The 22,840-nt window shown below is 35.1% G+C and overlaps 2 protein-coding genes across 2 annotated transcripts; both read right to left on the bottom strand.

Moving 5' to 3' along the window:
- Positions 1 to 588: 588 nt before the first annotated feature.
- Positions 589 to 1,524, bottom strand: LOC311183309 (olfactory receptor 14C36-like; the record flags this gene model as incomplete). Its single annotated transcript, XM_084252661.1, has 1 exon — positions 589 to 1,524. The coding sequence occupies one exon, from the start codon at positions 1,522 to 1,524 to the stop codon at positions 589 to 591; it is 936 nt and encodes a 311-aa protein (XP_084108787.1).
- Positions 1,525 to 15,920: 14,396 nt separating this feature from the next.
- On the bottom strand, positions 15,921 to 16,847 carry LOC311183407 (olfactory receptor 14C36-like; the record flags this gene model as incomplete). The annotated part of the gene is made up of 1 exon (XM_084252759.1): positions 15,921 to 16,847. One exon carries the CDS (start codon positions 16,845 to 16,847, stop codon positions 15,921 to 15,923), a length of 927 nt encoding a protein of 308 aa, XP_084108885.1.
- Between the last annotated feature and the right edge of the window lie 5,993 nt (positions 16,848 to 22,840).

Below are 22,840 nucleotides of genomic sequence, written 5' to 3'. Positions count from 1 at the left end.
TTGAGCCCTGTGATGGAAGGGGATTCTGAACAAGATACACTCACCCCATACATTGAACTGTCTGGAGAGATTCTGGAAATGCCTGACCTTCATCTGCTCTATGTGGGCTGGAAAATAAATGTATGAAAACATAAATGAATGAATAAATGAACGAATGCAAACTGTTTTTTGATATTAGAAACATTTTGTATCTTTATTTTCAAGTTTGATGATGGTTTTGTGACCACGAATATGGCATAAAAACTTAACTTTAGTTTAAATAAATATACATGCATGTTAAAATTGGTTCATTACTATCTTTTCCTTAAAGTCACAGCTTCCAGGAACTTACCAAAATGTTAAGTGAAGACTAAATATATATTCATTAAAATATGCAATTGTTACCTGTTACAATTATTCCTATGAACACTTTATAGAGGATAAGTTGAAAGCTAAAATATAAGACACAAAATAATTATTTTACAACATTCATTGCCCAGGTCTTAATAAAGTGACAATAGCGTAGGTATGCTAACATTCAAAATTCAGAGTTTAATATATATAATTAAATTTCATTTAGTGAAATTGGCATAAACCTGAAACGGATCTTTACCATTTCCCTGAATAAATCTTTCTTAATAACACTTTCTTTACAGCATCCTTTACTTGTTTGTTTCTAAGACTGTAGATGATAGGATTCAAGAGTGGAGGAACTATGGTATAAAGTACAGAAGGAATAATGTCCTGAATTGCTTCAGAGGTTACAGAAGGCTTTAAGTATACATAAGATATTGAACTGAGGAAAACAGAAACCACAAGGATGTGAGGAATACAGGTAGAAAAGGCTTTTCCTCTTTCTTTGCTTGAAAACTTGAGCACAGTAGAAAATATGTGACTATATGATATAGCAATGAAGATAAAACAGCCCCCACAAACCACAATTGCAGAGACAAGAATCAAAATCTCATTGCTGAAAGTGTCAGAGCATGACAGCAGTAGTAGAGAGGGAACATCGCAGAAGAACTGATGGACCACATTGGACTGGCAGAAGTTGAGTCGGAACGTGTTGCCAGTGTGCACACCTGAATACACCAGCCCACTGAAGAGGGAGAGAAGTGTCATCCGGACACAGAATTGGTGGTTCATGATAACTGGATAGTGAAGGGGCTGGCAGATGGCCACATAGCGGTCATGGGCCATGATGGTGAGAAACATAATCTCTATAATCGCAAAGTAAATGACCAAGAATATTTGAGTTGCACACCCAGCCACAGAAATGGCCCTGTTGTTAGTGAGAGAGGTGACACAGGCATTGGGGACAGTGACAGATATATAGCAAATGTCTAACATGGACAAATTTCTAAGGAAGAAGTACATGGGTGTGTGAAGTTTCTTGTCCAGTGTGGTGGCAGCAATGATGAGAATATTCCCTAAAAGTGTGATTAAGTACATCAGTAGAAATAGCACAGAGTTCAGCAACCTTAGCTCCCATTCATTACCAAAGGTTTCCAGGAGAAATTCAGTCACCATGGTGTAATTGGTCATTTTCTTAAAATACTGCTTGGCTGTTAAAGCAAAAGGGATAAAAAAGAAAACATGAAAATGATTACTCAATTACACATTTCAACTTGACTGGATTGCTTTTTATGATTACAAAACTTTCACTAGTCTTTTGACTTACTTGACTACTCCTGATAATATGGAACAGTGCTAAAGTACAGGTTCTTCAAACCATTTTTAATGCATATGTGTAGAAATGTTACTGAATTTCAAAATATCCAACCTAAGAAAATTAAAGTTTCATAAGCACTGTTTTGAATTAGTTAATAAATTAAAAAATTCTGCAATAAAATAAAATTTCAAATATAATTCAATTTTTAAAGGCATTGAACAACTTATTGGTTCTAAATGTGATATACAACAGAGGTGTAACTCAGTGATCTTCAAAATACGGTGGGTAATATGAATGGTTATACCTTGCTTAGTTATACTTTTTTGAAAATAAGTTAAGAAACCGTGATTAAGATCTCTCACATATTTGTAACATACAACATTGCCATACACTCCAAGCATAGTATCAGTAGATATATATTGTGTATACTTACTTAAAATAATATTTTTATACAAAGCTATTTATTTTGCTTTAAGATAATAATTCTAACAATAATTTCGGGAAATAAAATTGACTTTCCCTACAGTTAGTTGAAAAGTGAATGTGCTGATGATTTAATGTTTAATGGAGAAGATGTTTTTGTTATTTTATGAGGAAATTTAATTAATTTTCATTATGATACATTTTATACATATTTTCCACACACTCCTGAAAAACCTAGAGTGATAGAGTTATACTTATATCATTGTACTAAAATGACTGGGGATGATTTTCTAAGTATTGGTTTCTATGCTTGCATTCATTTTCTTAATAATTATCTTACCATCTAAACTCAGTTTAATTTTTACAATATCTCATAATTTGCCACCAGTAATAACAACAAGCATGTTTTCTACAAAATGTATAACCCACTTGTTAATCCCCCTCCTCTTCCTCCTAACAAATTACTTTCTCAGGAACTGTTTTTTAAATTCACTGTAGTTGACTATTATGGTTGCCACATTTATTACATCACCATATCTAATGATAGCAATGCAAATTCTAATGTATTTGATATGTTTTAATGTACAGAAACACCCATACCATAATAATATTCAGCCACTATTTCCATGAACAGTTTACTGTAAAAATGTATCAAAATTAATTAAACATATTTCAAACATGTTTATTAAAAGCTTTTGGCAACCTAAGACTAATATCTTCTCAAATCTCATATTTAATGATTCTTATGTGTGAAATCACTGACCCTGGGGCAGCTCTATTTAATTTTTCCGCTATATTTTCCAGCAATTTATTACAATTTTTGCAAAAATTCCCTCCATGCCAATGTTTCTACTAATTAAACTGATTGTAGTGTGGTTTGACATTGTTTTTATTTTTTAAAGGTTTATTTATACAAGAATTGGGGTACATGTCAGTGACACAGGAGAGTGAGAGAATTCACCAGAGACAGAGTGGGGAACAGAACAGGCAGATAGACTGAAGATACTGCTGAGGTAAGCAGTGCGTGAGACAGAAGAGGTCTGCCACACCATGTGGGTTTCTTATTGGCCAGCTGGGAATCGAACCAGTGCTTCAGAGGCTGCAGACAGATTCACAGTGCTTTGCTCAACCAACTAGGCCACAGGGGAGGCCCTTACAATGTTTTTAAACATCAAAGTGTCATATGTGTATTTAGATACATACACGTTTGTTTTATAGATATCAATAAATTTGGAGGGAAAAGAATCTTCCTAAATGTTTTTCTGAGATTTCTTACATATCTTTGATTAGCTTTTTGTATTTTCTCCAATTTCTTTGTATGTCCTTATGATGGAAATTTTTACTCTGTATTTGATACGAAGAACAGATCTTCTATGTCGTTGTGATTTGGTCCTGGAGATTTGTTCTCTCACTGTGGTGTATTATCCCCCCGAAAACTCAGGTTGCCATTTGTTGTGTTGTTTTGTTGTGTTTTCTTTTTTTTTTTTCCATCTCATTATTATTTGCTTTCTAAAACTAAGAGTGAAGCACTTCTATTTTTCAAATAGATGGTGCTTTTATCAGGAAGACTAATATGGATGGGTCTTCAGTGAGTGGCAGGGATGTCCTGTCTGTGGAGCCTGCTAGGCCTCTTCCTGCTTTTTAATGAGACTGTTTATTTTTCTCTAATCTTCTACTTTTCCATAGTTTTTTACTCATTGATTTTATTTGCATAATGTTCAATATTCATCTGTCTTTAAAATGTTCTTATTCCTTTGACATCTCTCCTTATTTACTATTTCCCTATGTTCATTCCCGTTCATTTAAAAAGTATTATCTGTAAATCCTAATAACAAATTTTGGTCTTATTGATTGTAACACATCTGAAAAAGATTTTGTCAATTAAATACTTAAAAGTCTGAAATATTTCCTCTTCAACATAATTTCCTTGCCAACATTTTTGCCTTCTACATCTCACCTTTATCAAAATCTCTGCAAGAATGCTACTTTCCAATCATATTTTTTAGAATGTTTATGGAATTTCATTTTTTTTAAAGATTTATTTATTTATTTATACAAGCACTGGGTACAGTCAGAAGCACAGGAGGGTAAGAGAATTCACCAGAGCCAGAACGGGGAGCAGAACAGGCAGAAGGACCGAAGTACACTGCTGAAGGGAGCAACAGGCATGGCAGGAAAGGTCTGCGCGCCATGTGGGACCCTAGCTGGTGGCTGGGGATGGAACCGGCACTGCAGAGGCTGCGGTGGGCAACTTCACAGCCCAGCGCTCAACCGCTGTGCCACCAGGGGAGGCCCTGGAATTTCACGTTTTTTCAAATTTTTCATTAGTGAGTAGCCCAACCTATTAATGGAATTTTTGTACCTTACTTTTCACAATGAATATACAAAATTCAATTGATTTTTGAAAAGTCTGTGTTATTTTTTCTGCACCCTTTCCCTATACAAATTAGAGGTTCTTACTGAGTAAACTCCTCATTCTCAGACTGAATCTAAAAATTGTATTTTTTTGATAATGGGCTTCCTTTTTCATCTTTATGCATAATATCATCTTCCATTATGATTTACCAGTTACTATAAACGTTTTGCTATGAAATCTTCTTGATAATTTCAAATATATCATTCTGATTGTATTTTTGTTTAAAATACAAAATATTGCGTCTCCCCGGAGGCTGGGCTGAGAAGCTGCCCACAGCCTCTGCAGCGCCGGTTCGATCCCCGGGCTTCGGGGTAGGGGCCCACATGGTGCACAGACCTCTCGTGCCGCCTGCTGCTCCCTTCAGCGGTCTTCCTGTTCTGCTCCCCGCTCTAGCTCTGGTAAATTCTCTTACCTTCCCGTGCTTCTGACTGTACCCAATGCTTGTATAAATAAACAAACAAACAAACAAACAAATAAATAAATAAATCTTTAAAAAAATAAATAAAATACAAAATATTACATTTCATTAAAATGAATTGTGCGTTTATTGCCCTCATATAAGTGTAAACTCCTTGGATTTAATTTTAGACCACATATAATTTATTTTTCTTTTACCTACAGTTAAATTACTATGTGCATGTTAGTTAATAAAACATCTGTTAATAAAGCTGGCTCACAACGCATATTCTATTTTTTAAAGATTTTATTTATCTGTTTTTGCATAGAAAAACTGGGGTATAAGCCAGAGATGTGGGAGTGTGAAAGGATTTACCAGAGACACAGGTGGAGCAGAGTAGGCATATCTACTGAAATACACTGCTAAGAGGAGCAGAAAACAACACCGGAGAGGTCTGCTGTGCCATGTGTATTAGCTCTCTCTTGGGATGGAACTCAGGCTATCATGGTGAGCCATTGCTATGGTAGACCTGAGACTTAACCTCTAGGCTACCAGAGAGATTCAGAATTCATATTCTTTATTCTCCTACATAGAAATAATTGTATCATACATGACACCATCATTACATTATATACATTATATAATCATATGTATTATAGAATCACACACATAATCATAAATATATATATAGTCATATGTATGTCTAAAATTAAAAAAAAAAACTCATGCTAACCCTATGATAGGGTAACATCTTAATCTTTCAAAAATATATTGATTACTCACAACCAGTCAAAATTAAATTGAGATATTTGTGGGAGTAGGAAATCATGTTATGGTTATTTTAGGGGCTTAATTCCAATGAAGAGAAAACATAAAAATAAGAACAACTAAATATGATAAATTAAGGGAGAAACAGATCATACAAAAAAATCCCTGTTGGAATATCTGCAACACTTTAAACCTTCCCCAAAATCTTAAATGCAATATATGACATGTGTTTAAAACTTTGAAACTAACATAGTACCAATGCAGACAATTGCACTTTACACTAAGTCATCTATAAATTTCTCTCCAACATAATTAAGTACATTATTCTCTAATTAGTTTGAATTAATTAATGTTGTAATTGTATTATTACATTTAATGACTATTTGCTTTTGTCTTTATGTTTCTAACAAATTATATTTAGGTTTTTTTTTTTTTTTTCATTTCAGTTAGTAGTCTTAAAGGGAAATTTTGGATTATGGAGTTTCAAGTCAAAGACAAATGTAAAACATAATGAAAAATACTGTAGACAATATAATTCAAAGTTAGAACTCCAGACATGACCATCAATAAAAAAAAAAAATGTTTTAGTGCATAAAAGTATTAAAATAAAAAAACATTATTTACATATTTTGGAAATTTTGATATTAATATTTTATTGTGGCTCATATCCAGAACCAACTTTGTTGTAATTTATAGTACATGCTTATTGAAATGCTTCTATTCAAGACAATATGAAGGACATGAAAACAAAACAAAGATTAAGTATACATGAAAGCTAAGAGTGATACTTATAAGAAGAAATTAGTATATTTCTCCTGTCAGAAATATGAAAAATGACTGCTAGTGAACTACAATAAAATTAGTTAATGTAGCATGGTAACACTTTTAATGCACTTTTGAAATTTTTTAAATAAGAAAATGTGCAATAGTGGTTTATAGTAAATTTGTAAAAGAGCACCTTTATTTATATATTACAAATAAGTACAGTCTAACTTACACCTGGTCTTTTTTTTTTTAAAAGAGTTATTTATAGGTTTTTGAGAAATGAATTTTGAGAAATAAATTTTATTACTTCCCATAATTCAAAATGTTATTAAAAATAGTTCCAACTATTTTGTGTATATTCACATACATGAACCAAGTGTACACACACATATTCACCGTCAGCATAAAAATATAGAAATGATTGAAAAAGACAAAAGACTAATGATTAGGACAACTAGCTGATATTGGATAATTCATTATAGCGCAATGAATACATAAAATATATAAATTATTTTATTTAACATGCATCTGTATTAAATAGATATGTGTGTATATATGCATGTATCTAATTTCATTTTTAATATTATATTTTATAGCCCACTATTAATATCATTTGTCATCTGGCTATTCTATATACAATTGCATGCATTTTCCAAGTTTAGGTAAGTAAAAGTCATTTGAGTAGGAAAAAAAATCGAAAAATTTGTTACAGAATATAGAAACAATTAACAACCATTTTTAATTTTTTATAATGATAGGACTATACAATCCTCAATTATATCATTGCTGTGTCATTTGCAATTATAATTATAAAATACTTGATAAGTTTCTTTGTGCTCACTATTTTCTTCCAATACTCCTTTGCTTGCTGAATATTTCTTTTAACGAAATGATTAATTGTCCCACAGAAAAAAGATGTCAGGTCATTGCAGTTATGTTCTAACCACAAAGTACACATAGTGTATAATATGTTCTTACCTTGGACAGAATGACGATTCTCTTTTTAGTATCTGCACAGCAAATTTTGAAAATGGTTTGAACAGAATTTCTCTTCAGACAAGTTTTTGAGAATATCTTCAGAAGAACAAGGAATCATTTTTATATTATATAAACAAGTCAATCATGTTCTATTTTATCTAAAAATATGAGCACCCATGATATCACCACAAAGCCCCTGGGAACTCAGTCCTCACTATCCAGTGAGAGCTGCTTCTCTAAGGTTAATTTCATGAAATTAATGAATTTCAGACCATAAGTGAATAGGGCCCTATTTAAAAAAAAAAAAAAGTGTTGACAAAAGTTTGACAGATGGAAATATTTTTACCTGCACATGTTTGTAAATTATTGTTAAATGGGGCCTCCCCTGGTGGTGCAACAGCTGAGCGCTGGGCTATGAAGCTGCCTGCAGCACCCTCTGCAGCGCTGGTTTGATTCCCGGCCTCCAGCAAGGGTCCTGCATGGCACACAAACCTCTCCTGCCGCGCCTGCTGCTCCCCTCAACAGTGTATTTTGTCACTCTGCCTGTTCTGTTCCTGGCTCTGGCTCTGGTTTATTCTCTCACCCTCCCACGCTTCTGACTGTACCCAGTGCTTGTATAAATAAATAAATAAATATTTAAAAAATATATTGTTAGGGCCTCCCTGGTGGCGCAACGGTTGAGCGCTGGATTGCGAAGCTGCCCGCAGATTCTTCAACACCGGTTCGATCCCGGGCCACTGGGTGAGGGTCCCACATGGCGCGCAGAACTCTCCTGTTCCCCTCAGCACTGTACTTCGTCAGTCTGCCTGTTCTACTCTCCGCTCTGCCTCTGGTGAATTCTTTCACCCTCCCGCGCTTCTGACTGTACTCTGTGCTTGTATAAATAAATAAATAAATAAATTGTTAAATGAAGGAACTAATGTAATTAAGGAACATAATCGATCTCTGGTTTTATTAAATCAGGGCAACCTTGATTTATACTTTTGCCTATGATGTAGAGATATAAAATGTGACTTCAGAGCTTACCAAAGCTTTGCTACCTTCCACCCAGACCCCATCACAACCCATCTGGATTAGTGAGACCCTGATCACCACTGAGGTAGGAGGGAGTGACACTGTAGGCTATGTGACTACCCAAAGCCACTTCCACAATAGGTAAGCTCTCCTATGTTAGGGGAGAGGAGCCACCCTCAGCAAAGCCCCATCTACAGCAGCAGGGTCCTAAAGAAAATGATGAGGAGAAAGAAAACCCTTAGACATTGGATACATGAGCCCTCAGGAGAATCATACAACACACAGAGAGAACAGTTTTCTAAAACTCCACTACAAAACCATGGAAGATCTGTTTTTCCCATCAAATGCAGAGATTAATATTGTCATAATAAATAAATTCAAAGAAATTGAAGAACACTGCTAATAAAAATGAGTGAATGTTCTTAGAAATAAAATTTAAAAAACAGAACAATGAAATTGATGCTCAAAATAAAACAATGGAAATTTGGGATATTCAAAGGGAAAGAGAGACATGCAAAATTCAGATGAAAATTATGGAAATAACATAAACCGAAAAAAGAACAGATAATTGAATTTGAATGAGTGAATAAACAAGGGCTGGATAGAACAGGAAAGAGAGAGATGGAGGGGAAAAAAATCAAGAAACACTAAGAATTATATGACTCCAGAAAGGAAACATAAGAGTAGTGGGACACTAGGGGGCATAGGGGTCAAGTCTCAGTGCTATCACTACTGCAAACTAAGATCGACTCCTGGCCAAGGAGCTGACCCACATAGCTGTCTCACTGACTGTTCCCTTTAAGTGGATTTAAGTAGATTCACCTGTCCTGCTCCCCACATTGTCTCTGCTGAATCCACTCACTTCCCACACCTCCGGCCTACACCCCAGTTCTTACATGCAAAAATAAATCATAAAAAATATTAAAAAGAATAATGGGAAACTAGATTACTGCCTCACACTGTACACAAAAATCAACTCAAAATGGATAAAAAACTTGAATGTAAGACCTGACACCAGAAAACATATAAAACCGAACATAATCAAAACACTCCATGACATAAATCTTAGAAACAACTTTGAGGAATCAGCTCAAAAAGTAAAGAGAACAGAATAGATGACAGGTAGCTGGAACACATCAAAATAAAAAAAAAAAAAACATCTATACAAAAAAAGTGACAATAACCAAAATGGAGAGACATCCTACTGAATGGGAGAAAATATTTGCATACTGTACAACTAATTAAGGACAGATTTCAAAGACCTATGAAGACTTACACAACTGCAAAAAAATAAACAACCCAGTCAAAATATGAACACAAGAGGTAAAAAGAAGAAATGCAAACTTCTCCAATGGCCAATAAGCATATGAAAAAATCTTCAATATCAGTAGTTATCAGGGAAATGCAAATCAAAACCACAATGAGATACCATCTGACACCAGTAAGATGGGCCACATTAAAATAATAATATAATAATAATAATAATAATAATAATAGGAAATAAATGCTGGAGAGGATGTGTACAAAAATGAGCTCACACTGCTGGTGGAAATGTAAACTGTAAATGTAAAACTATGGTAAGTTGTAGGGAGTTTCCTCAGAATAGTGAAATTGGATCTATCATATGACTCAATGGTTCTACTCCTAGTAATCTACCCAAAGAACACAAAAACACTAATTTGAAAGGAAAATTGCACTCTTGTGTTTATCACATCTCTATTTGCAAAAACCAAGATATGGAAACAATCCAAATGCCCCAAACAGGCAAATGGATCAAAAAGTTGTGGTGTGTGCATGGATGCAGCTGGAAGGTATCATGCTAAGTGAAATAATTCAGAAGGAAAAAGATACATATCAGATGGTTTCACATACATGTGTAATATAGAGAAATTGAACAAAAAGTTCAAGTAAAAGACAAAACTTGCAAGCTGACCATAGATGTGAGTCACACAGCAGGAGAGAGGGAAGGAAATGGGGCAAAATGGGGTAGGGAAGAGCACAAGGGACTATGATGATGGATCATGTGTGATGTGTTGGGAAAACTATGGGGACTACAACTGAGAGGAGAAATCAAATACTGTACAAAAATAAACAATGATATAGGAAAATAAATGCATTGACTTAATTAAAAAAAAATACCAGAGGGAGAAGGGAGAGAAATGAACATAAAACATATTTAGAGAAATAATAGAGGACATTTTACTAAACCTAGAAAAGGCTTGAACCCCCTAAAATGAGAATGTTTTCTCAAGTCATATGAGACATACTCCAGAATTGACTACATATTGTTTCATGACACATATATCAATAAATTAATGAAGATCAAAGTCATACAAACTAAATTTTCTGACCATAAAGAATCAAAATAGAAAATTACATATACAAAGCATTGAATAGTTAATATTTTGGAAAACGACCATACTGCCATAGGATTGAACCCTTCTACATTCCACCAACACTCTATGAGGGTTACATTATTTAATGATAATATCTGTAGCCATATCCTGCATTCATATCACCAGTTCATGTATCTCTGCAGTGACCCTCATCAAACATTAGGAAATTGTTCTTTGAAATATGCAATAGCTATTTATATCTACATGCTCATACGTGAATTGCAATGAGATTTTTCTTAATGTGCATTTTAATCAGCTCAGTTCAAACTTTGATTTAGTCTTTTTTTTTTGTCCTTTTTATTATCAACCTTTCTTCTTTTTATTGCTGTTGCCACTATTGTGTCTTTTTTTTTTTTTTTGGTCTTCATGAGGATTGCAAAATGAGTCAGATGGAAAATGATCTGTTGATGTATCATTGAACTACCATGAAATTGTGCAATAGCAGTTTTTTTTTTTTTTTCCTTTTAAGATCAGGTAGGTCCTCAAAAAATTAGATTTGGAAGAGTCAGATTCCCATTTGATGGCAAAAATTGGGCAACAACCTTCCTCTTACACTTATGACCACAGTGTGTAACATCATTCAAATGTGCACTGACCCTGCTGGGGAGTCTGTAGATGCTCCAAATTTCTCACTGCAGGATCGGAATGAATAACTTCCCCTTCTAATAATACACAAGACACCCAAATTGGCAAAAGGAGATATGAAAGATAGGGAAAAGATATATCCCTCTGTCAATCCCCAAAGATTTGATTGAAAGAACAGGGAAAACATTCATGGGCATATACCCAATAATCCACAGCTCACCTTCGGAAATAGAAAAATTTAATCCCTCCATAATGGCATATTCTCAAAAGATAGATGATTTCATTACTTCTAATTTTGCCTCCCTTCAACCTATATGCGGATTTATATACTATAGTATATACAATGTTAATATTGGATAGGCAGAGTATGTTTTAGGAAAAATTAATGTGGAGGCTTATCATATCTACCAGGAGGATCCAGAAACCGAGAACTGGAAGGGGCTGTCCCAATGGTAGATCCAAATTGACACCCCAACTCTGTTGGGACAAAAAGACTAGAACAGTAAAACAAGGACTTTTAACAGGACTAAGAAAGGGAACGCTTAAGCGAAATAGTTCTGATAAGATGCTAGAGTTTCAACAAAAGACTATGATGATCTGTCTGAGTCTTGAAAGGCTTATTCAAACTTATCATAATTTACACAGACATGAATCCAGACATTCCAGAGTGCTTGAACAATTAACATAATATTAATTGGGCAAAGCACTTAGATATAAGGAAAAAATTAACCAAGGTAGAAGATACCACAGACATGAGACCTTCACAATTGGTAATTATTGACTTTATATTTAACATCGCAAGAAAATAAAGGATGCATATACCACCAACAGTATTTATGGAGAGAAAAGAAAGGATAAGATTTAGAAGGAAAAGAGAAGGTACATGGAGCGGGAGTAGGAAATGCGAATATTTAAGGAGGAGTAAGTGTGCTCATTGCAGCAAGTGAAATATTGTAATTACAGATATACCAGGTCAGAAGCAAGAAAGGAGAAAAGGGAGTGAGAAAAAATGAGAATAAATAAGAATAAATATTCATACAAGAGTCACAAGATAAAACTTAGGCAAAGTACAAGGAGTCAAAAAACAAGGAGTCAAGAAGTCAAGCAAGGAGTCAAGCAAAGTACAAGGAGTCTAGTCAAGAAGCTGGTGGGAGACACGTGGTAGTCCAGAATGGGGCCTCAAATGAAGCAGAGAGAGCCTCCCTTCAACCAGAAACTATGCTCAATCTGAAAGGCTTACAAAACCCCATGGATCTCCAGATAACTCTCACCATGGGAGGCAGTTTCATCAATGTTACGGACACTGGAGCAACCTATTGAATTTTAATTCTAAATTAGTTTGGGCCAGTAACAAGTCTGTACCAGTTACCAGGGTATGGGAAGAACCATGACAGAAAGACTCCTACAATTCTGGAATCTAAATTGTGATGTAAACCTCCAACACAGCTTTCTATACATGTTAGTATGGCCAATATTCAACCTTGTCTGTGACCTCTTATGTAAACTTAAGGCACAGAGTTTATCCTCAACCAAAGAACAGAGGCTGCAAGAAAGAGTACCCCAAGAACATAACCTGTTAGCTTTGTCTTTTCATTGTTATTCTTAAATTCTGTAAGCTCTTTGAAAATATTCTGTATCAGTCCCTTATCTGATGCATGGTGTGCAAATACTTTCTCCCATTCAGAAGGGTGTCTGTTCATTTTGACTGCTGCCTCTTTAGATGTACATAAGCTTTTTAGTTTGGTGTAGTTGCAACTGTTTTTATATCTTTTCATTCATAATGGACCTAACTGATGACTTTAAATTGAAAATGACACTGCCAGCAATGCATTTTCAGAAGTTGAGGGGAAATGTGGAGACAGGGATGAATAGGCGCACAAGGTAGATTTTTGGCATTGAACTTTCTCCAGATATCATTACAAACAGATCTGGTTGATACATGTAACTAGTCTGGACCAATTGTGTATGCAACAAGGAGAGTGAAACATAGCATAAACTGTGCACTTTGAGTGATTATTTTATGACATCAATTGTAGCAATGGTACCACTGTGATAAGAGTGTTGATAATAGGAATTAAGCCTATATCAGGCTTGATTTATGTGGGTACTCTATGTATATTCCTCTCAGTTTTTCTATATACCTAAAACTATTTTAAAGAGTCTTACAAAAATTGAGTGACAGTCTATACCAGCAGTTGCCAGTGATTGGGGGTAAGGGTAATTTGGGATAGTTTCAGTTTTATTAGCTGAATATAATTCTGGAAATTTGCAACAGTGTGGAATTGATTTTGATTATTGAGTTTATAATTAAAAAGGTTAAGATGGCAAATTTATTTATTTTTTTAAGATTTATTTATTTATTTAAGAATTATTTATTTATGCATACAAGAGCTGGGGTACAGGCCAGAGATTTGGGGGTGAGATAATCTACCAGAGACAGAGTGGGGAACAGAACAGGCAGACTGACTGTAATACACTGCTGAGGGGAGAAGCAAGCGAGACAGGAGAGGTCTGCTTCGTCATGTAGGTTTCTCTCTGGCCAACTGGGGATCGAACTCATGCTGCAAAGGCTATGGATTGCTTCATAGTGTAGTGCTTTACCCTTTGCCACCAGGGAGGCCCAAGATTTATTTATTTATGCAAGAACTTGGGTATAAGCCAGAGACACAGGAGGGTGAGAAAATTCACCAGAGACAAAGCGGGGAGCAGAACAGGCCTACAAATGAAAACACTGCTGAGGTGATCAGCGGGGGAAACAGGAGAAGTCTGCCACACCATGTGAGTATCTCTTGGCTGGCAGGGACTTGAACTCGCACTGCCGAGGCTGCTGACAGATTTACAGAGCTGTACACAACCCACTGCACCACCCGGGAGGTCTAACATAGCAAATTTAGATTAAAAATATTTACCACATTTAAGAAGCAAAATCAAAAACAGAAAACCTAATATTCTGTTTCTTTTTTTTATTATTTGCTTAAAAAATACTGTTGACTGATTATATACTTTGGAAAACAAAATGTATTAGGTTTTCACAAAACGTTAGTGCCCTTCCAACATAAAAAAATATTTACGAAAACACTAGAAACACCACCAGATAGAGCTTCATGTCATGTTGCAAAATGAACCAAAATAAATTTGAGTTAATAATAATTAATAATAAGGCCCAAAATTAGGAGCCATCATTTTAAAATTGTTATACATAATTCTTTTTTTTTTTTTTACAGATTTTATTTATTTATACAATAACCAGGGTACAGACTAGATGTGCAGGAGGGTGAGAAGATTCACCAGAGACAGAGTGTGGAACAGACCAGGCAGACTGATGAAATACACAGCTGAGAAGAGCGGCGGGCACAACAGGAGAGGTCTGCGTTGCCTTGTGGGACCCTCGCCGGCAGGCCAGGATCAAACCGGCGCTGCAGAGGCTGAGGACAGCTTCACAGTGTGGCGCTCAACAGCCTACGCCACCAGGGGAGGCCCTGTTATACATAATTCTATATTCATAAAAACAAATAAATAGCATCTTATCTGAGGGGAAAGAAAAGGACATTGAACTTTGAAAATTCAGAGGGCTTATTGCTTAAAAATAAATCATTTCTTCCTATTGCTAAAATAGAAAAAAAATAAATAAAGGTAGTTTTGGCCATTTTCTTTTTTTCTTTTTTTAAAGATTTATTTATTTATGCATACAAGAACTGGGGTACAGGCCAGAGGTGTGGGGGTGAGAGGATTCACCAGAGACAGAGTGGGCAGCAGAACAGCCAGACTGAAATACACTGCTGAGGAGAGCAGGGGGCGAGTCAGTAGAGGTCTGCTGCGCCATGTGGGTTGTTTCCTGGCGGGCTGGGGATTGAACTCGTGCTGCACTGGCTGCATAGCTTCATAGGTTGTGTCTTAACCCCTTGCGCCACCAGGAAGGCCCCGGTTTTGGCCATTTTCAATCCCATATTGCATGAAAAAATTAAGTCATGCAAATAAAGGGAATAAAATTAAAGAATTTTAGACTCATTTTGTCAATTTTTTTCTCTTTGTAAATATGCGTTAGATATAATTTAATATATGTCATGAGCTATCATCTGAGTGAAATTATTTTAAATTTCTACAAATAAATTTATATAATTAAAATAATTCTTTATAGATAAATTTTGTATTTCATTAATTTAAAAAATACAGCCTGGTATTTATCTTGTTATTTTAAGTTATAAGGATTTATTTGCAACATTAGTGGCATTGTTAATTCTTTATGAATCATGAAGAAAACTGATACCACATTTCTTGAATTGTATCTATTTATAATAGAAGTTGCTAATTTTATTTAGTACACAATAAATGAAAAGAATAAAGAACAAAGTGTTTATACATTGAGACAAATTTCAGGCAATATCATAATTGTCAATGTTCAGTCTGATCTCTAAAATCTAAAAGAATTTCATACAAGTTTCAATCCCAAACAATAAAAATTTACATAGGCTCATTCGGGGTAAATCTTGAAAAATTAGGAAAACATGAAATAGATATTTATTATTTTCATGAGTAGAACTTTCTTAATAGTGTTTTCCTTACAGCTTCCTTTACCTGTTTGTTTCTAAGACTGTAAATGATAGGATTCAAGAATGGAGGAACTATGGTATAAAATACAGAAAGAATCATGTCCTGGACTGTCTCAGTGTTTTCCGAGGGTCTTAGATACACATAAGTGATAGAAGTGAGGAAGACAGTCACCACAAGGATGTGAGGGACACATGTGGAAAAGGCCTTCCCTCGCTCTCTACTTGAAAACTTATTCACAGTGGAAAGTATGCGAACGTATGACATGGTGATATAGATAAAACAGCCACCACAAACACCCATAGCAGAGACAATTATTAAGAGCTCATTGCTAGATGTGTCAGAGCAAGAGAGCTGAAGCACTGGGGGAACATCACAGAAGAACTGATGGACCACGTTGGACTGACAAAAAGAGAGGCGAAATGTGTTGCCAGTGTGTGCGCCTGCATAGAGGAGACCACTGAACAGGGAGGCCAGTGTTGTCCAGACACAGAATCGGTGGCTCATTATGACTGGGTAGTGGAGAGGTTGGCAAATGGCCACATAACGGTCATGGGCCATGATGGTGAAGAACAGAAGCTCCACATATGCACAATAAATGACCATGAAGATCTGAGTAGCACAGCCAGCCACAGAAATGACTCTGTTGTCAGTGAGAGAGTTGACACAAGCATTCGGGACAGTGACAGAAATGTAACACATGTCCAAGATGGACATATTTCTGAGGAAGAAGTACATGGGTGTGTGAAGATTCTGGTCGAGTGTGGTAGCAGTTATGATGAGAAGATTCCCCATCAGGGTGGCCAAGTACATCAGCAGGAATAACATGGAGTTCAGGCACTTTAGTTCCCATTTATCAGTAAAGCCCACAAGAAGAAATTCAGTCACCATGGTGGAATTTATCATTTTCTGGAAATAGAGTTTGACCTGGAAAACAAAAAGGATAAACCACGAAAGACATGATTCATGAAAGTAATTAATGAAAGTACCTTAAATATATTATTTGAAAATATTTCCTCAAATTTTATAGTATTAGTCTTTTTGAATATGAAGTGTACTCCCATTAGTTTAACCATTTTCATCTTCTCAACTTATTACCTTTATTGTGTAGTTACATAGTAATGTGCTAAGGGTGTGGTTCTCCTATTCCATTATCTGGTTAGGATACACAAAGCTTTTACTTTTCTCAATATCATAAGCCCATGGGATTTATTATGATAATTATCATCATAAATTTATGATATCATAATACAATATATTATGATATCATAATAAGTCCACAGGATTTATTATGATATTTATTACTATTCTTTTTTTAAAGATTTATTTATTTATGCATACAAGAACTGGGGTACAGGCCAGAGGTGCAGGGGGTGAGAGCGTTCATCAGAGACAGAATGATGATAAGAACAGGCAGACTGGGGCCTCCCCAGTGGCACAGCGGTTGAGTGCTGGGTTGGGAAGCTGCCCGCGGCCTCTGCGGCACCAGTTCGATCCCCGGCTGCTCCCCGGCCACTGGAGGAGGGTCCCACATGGCGCGCAGGCCACTGGAGGAGGGTCCCACATGGCGCGCAGACCTCTCCTGCCGCCCGCTGCTCCCCTCAGCAGTGTACTTCGGTCCTTCTGCCTGCTCTGCTCCCCGCTCTGGCTCTTGTGAATTCTCTCACCCTCCTGCGCTTCTGACTGTACCCAGTGCATGTATAAACAAACAAACAAACAAACAAATAAATAAATAAAAACATGCCTCTATAAAAAAAAATTAAAAAAAATTAAAAAAAAAAAAAAAAAGAACAGGCAGACTGACTTAAATTCACTGCTGAGGGGAGCAGTGGGCAAGGTAGTAGAGGTCTGTGCCATGTGGGTAGCTCCCTGGTCTGGGATGGAATTCATGCTTCAGAGGCTGCAGACAGCTTCATAGGTTGTGTTTTAACCCCTTGCACCACCAGGGAGTCCCATATTTAATGCTATCCTTACTATTCTCTCTCTCTCTCTCTCTCTCTCTCTCTATATATATATATATATATATATATATATACACACAAACACACATATAGTTATATTTTTTTAAAAAATATCAGTGTGTAATATGTAAGAATTACATATAATATAATTTAGAGTGGATATACATACTATACTTAATATTTCTTAATTAGAATGACATCTAAATGTAGTGTTGTTCAGTTTTCTCAGGAGTTGTATGACATGTTTTCATGCATATTGAAATATATTTGAGGGCCTCCCTGGTGGCGCAAGGGGTTAAGCACTGCATTATGAAGCAATCCACAGCCTCTGCAGCATGAGTTAGATCCCAGCTGGCCAGGAAAAAACCCACATGGCGAGGCAGACCTCACCTGTCTCGCCCGCTGCTCCCCTCAGCAGTGTATTTCAGTCAGTCTGCCTGTTCTATTCCCCACTCTGTCTCTGGTGGATCCTCTGACCCTCTGCATCTCTGACCTGTGCCCCAGCTCTTGTATACATAAATAAATCTTTTAAAAAAAGAGAAATAGAAAACCAAAGAAATAATAAATTACATAAGGAATTCATATAACTCCAAAGAAGTAACAAAGTAACAAATAAACAATTTGAGGCTCCTCCCTGGTGGTGCAAGGGTTTAAAAGCCAAGCCATGAAGATATCCAAAAGACAAGCTATGAAGCTTTCTGCAACCAGTTAGATCCCCAGCCAGGGATCCACCCACATGTTGCAGCAGACCTCTCCTGACTCTACTGCTGCTCCCCTCTGGAGTGTGTTTCAGTCAGTCTGCCTGTTCTGTTTCCCACTCTGTCTCTGGTGAATCCTTTCATCCCCCACACCTCTGGCCTGTACTCCAGTTCTTCTATGCATAAATAAACAAATCTTAAAAGAAGCAATTTGATTAACAAGTAAGACTCTGAATAGATAATATTACAAAGAATATTTACAAATGGTCCAATGCCATATGAAAATGTCTTCAACATAGACAAAAATGATATATAAATAAACACCCAATGAGATATCATATCTCAGAATTCGCGACAACTACTTTTTTTTTTTTTCTTAAAGGTAACAACTACTGCTGATGATGTAGTGAAAAGGGAAACTTGGTGCATTGTTAGGGATGTAAATTGCTATAGACACATGGAAAACAATACAGAGAGATTTCTCACAAGCTAAACAAATTGGATTACACAATCCATGTTCTCTATATATACAAAAAAAATGAAATCAGCATTTTGAAGAACTATATGCATTCTCATGTACATTGAAGTCACAATTTGGAAATAACACTCAATTATCCATTAATAGATGAATATATAAAAATTTGATATCACACACACACACACACACACATATATATAGGATATTATGTTAGATGAAAGGAGCATATTATGTTAGATGAAAAAAATCAGATAGAAAGAAAATAGAAACTGCATGAACTCATGTGTATGTGTAATCTAAAAATACTGAGTAGAAGATGCAAAGAGTAGAGTGAGCATTACTAAGGGCAGTTAGTTAGAAAAGTGGAAAGATATTGCTAAAGGAAAAAAAAAATTGAAGCTATGTAGGATGTATAAATTTGTAACTATAATGTACAGAATTATTATTATAACTAATGTTATAGTTAGTACACGGAATTTGTTAAGAGAATATATTTTGGGTGCTTGCATAATACACCAAATAAGGTTAGAAATAAATATGTTAATTAGTTTGACTGCATGTATCACCTCCCTATGTACATAAAAATTTTCATGTCTTAAAAACATAAAATTTTTCTTCAAAGCAAAATTATTTCAAAAAATGAAAATATAAAAAATAAAGTTACTATTAATTTTGATACTGATAACACATACATATTGCTATCCATAAAAATTATATGGAAGTTTCAGATTCTAATCATAATTCTTTTATTTTTTGCCTTATTTCTCTCTAACATTATCATTTTACTTTCCTTTCTTCAAATATCCTTTTACTTAATTTCCTCTTCTGTATCTGATTATCACAGATGCCACCATTTTCAAATGACCATGTCATGTTTTTACTTACGCAAAATATAGACATATTTGCTATATGGAAAATGTTATCAACAACTTTTAAGTATTTAAATATCTATATTAACATGAACAATTAACTATTGAAGATTGACCTTAAAAACATCAAGTAAATTGTTACTTTTTAAAGACATTTAAGTATAAAATCTGTGTCTCAACCTAACACTAACTTATTAGAAGAACTGTGTTTTATTTAAATTTTCATACTGGTCTCCTTTGATTCCTCTAGAATTCTTCTCTGCACAGATGCTTCATGATATTTACAATGTCTTTCAGGGATGCTGGATTATCCTCATGTAATATTATATTTTCCTTTATCTTCTGTTAGAATATAAGAAATTTAAAACCTCTTTCATGGATCAATTCTATTTCATGTTTTTCTCACTCTTGACTGAATCATCTTTCCACTGTTTTCATTTTACAGATTCCATGAGAAAAATCCTTATTTATGGACAATCTCTGCTTTTTCTGGTTTCATTCAACTTGCATATTCATAATTTTTCTATGAATTTTTTACTCAATAAGTATCTCAAGTAATTTCAATATTTTTCTCAATGAACTTAAAAAAAAATCTGTTTTGCTGCATGTACACATCATTATTTAAGTAACTTTCTTTAACAGTCTCAAAATTTTAGGGCCTCCCTGGTGGCACAAGGGGTTAAGAACTGCACTATGAAACAATCAAAGCCTCTGCAGCACTAGTTCAATCCCTGGCCTGTAAGGGAGCAACCCACATGGTGCAGCAGATCTCTCCTGTCTCTCCTGCTGCTCCCCTCAGCAGTGTATTTCAGTCAGTCTGCCTGTTCTGTTCCCCACTCTGTCTCTGGTGAATCTTTTCACTTCCCGCATCTCTGGCCTGTACTCTAGCTCTTGTATGCATAAATAAATAAATCTTAAAAAAAGTCTCAAAATCTTAATAATTCTTATTAAGAATTTGATTGTTTTTGAAATATGCCCTTTTATGTTTTATTCTATCATTTCTACATTCCATCATTCCATAGGCAAAAACCAATTCAAATTTCTTAAGTGTATTTGACTAAATGATATCTTTGTTCTTACTTCCATTCAATTTCAATTGGTGTCAATTCCCCTCCTCACTGGTGTCTTAAATCATAGCATTCTACTAATTTCCCTATATTCTTAAGCCTATAATATGATTTGTCTTGGCCTTATTGGTATTTTGCTTCACTTTTTCTTTATTTCCACTTTAATCATGATCATTTATTTTAAAATGCTATCTGTAATTCCTATTACAGATTTTAGCACTATATATTATACCACTTCTGAAATGGCTTTTACCAATAACAGCTTGTGCACATCTTAATGGGTTCTTTCTTTTGCCTTTGCAAATGTTTGCCCTCTGTAGTATCTTGCCACATAATTACAAGCTCCCACAGGGAATCCGCTTGGCTCACTGGTTTTTCTAGTCCATTTCTGAATCTAAATGTATTTTCTAATTTTATTTATATAACCAGCTCCTAGTGGCTTGAGTTGATTGAAATTAATTAATGCATACTTTTGTTTGTGGCAAAATTAAGTTTGACTACACTTTAGATTAAAGGGTCTTAAGCAGAATTCATGTTTAAGAATGAAATAAGAAAAAACATGAAAGATTTTATTGTTACATTGCCCTGAGATCACGCCAATAAGCAAAATGAGTTTTCTCTATGAACCTGAAAGATTTCGACAGAATAATGATATACTACATTTTTGAAAAATTTTAGGCGCAGTCTAAACCAAAACCATCTGCAATGTAAGGAATTCAAATTCTAAGGGGAAAATTTGCAAGTGAAAAAAATGTGTGAGTGTTAAAAATAAAACAAAGACTAAATAGCTGTAAAAGATGCAGACATAGTTGTAAGTATAAATAAGAATATTCCCAAATTCCAGAAACAGCAAGGGATTGTATAAAAAGAAAATCTTCTTTGAATGATTAAGTGGTAAATGGAGAAAGCTTTTGATTTTCATATGATGTCATTTAAAATAAGGAATTGTATAATACTTTGCATCAAAAATTTTAAAAGATTCAAGGGTGACTGTGGTCAAGGCTAAAAGGTGAACATGAGAGATTCATTTTATTTCAGGGAATTTCCTGATTCCAGTAATATGCAAACTGATCATTCATGATATGGAGAAACTACCTGCCAGGAATAGCACTCAGTTTTTATTGTCTTTTTTTTTTTTTTAATAAACATTGGGGACAACTTAATCTTTTATGAACCCATGATTTAAGAAACATATATAAAAAAAACTACATAGGGCCTACTCCGGTGGCGCAGCAGTTGAGCGCTGGGCTGAGAAGCTGCCCGCAGCCTGTGCAGTGCCAGTTCAATCCCCCGCCACTGCTACCGGCGAGGGTCCCACATGGCGCACAGACCTCTCCTGCCATGCCCGCTGCTCCCCTCAGCAGTGTATTTCATCAGTCTGCCTGTTCTGTTCCCTGCTTTGGCTCTGGTGAATTCTCTTACCCTCCCGTGCTTCTGACTGTACCCAGTGCTTGTATAAATAAATAAATAAATCTTAAAAAAAAAAAAAGATTTATTTGAAAAAAACTAGATAAAGAAAATTTGGAAATATAGAAAAAACAGATAAATGATAATAGTCAATTACTTAAAATAGATGACCACTTTTTTATTGGGGATAAGTAGAGAGTATTTAATATTCTCAGATTTTTAGTGAATTTACATTACATAACAGTAACTGTTCACAGAGACAACATTAAAGAATAGTAATTGTTCACAGAGAAGTAATATCTACAACTATGTCTGCTATCTTACTATTTTCTATTTATACTTTCAAAATATAATCAATAACACTTTATATGCAACCTTGCTAAAATGGTCAACATACTAAGACCTATCAACCAGTATTT

This window comes from Talpa europaea, assembly GCF_964194135.1.
Source record: "Talpa europaea genome assembly, chromosome: 13".
Lineage (NCBI taxonomy): Eukaryota > Metazoa > Chordata > Mammalia > Eulipotyphla > Talpidae > Talpa > Talpa europaea.
Note: the sequence above shows the minus strand (reverse complement) of the source record. Positions and strands in the feature narration are given on the sequence as shown.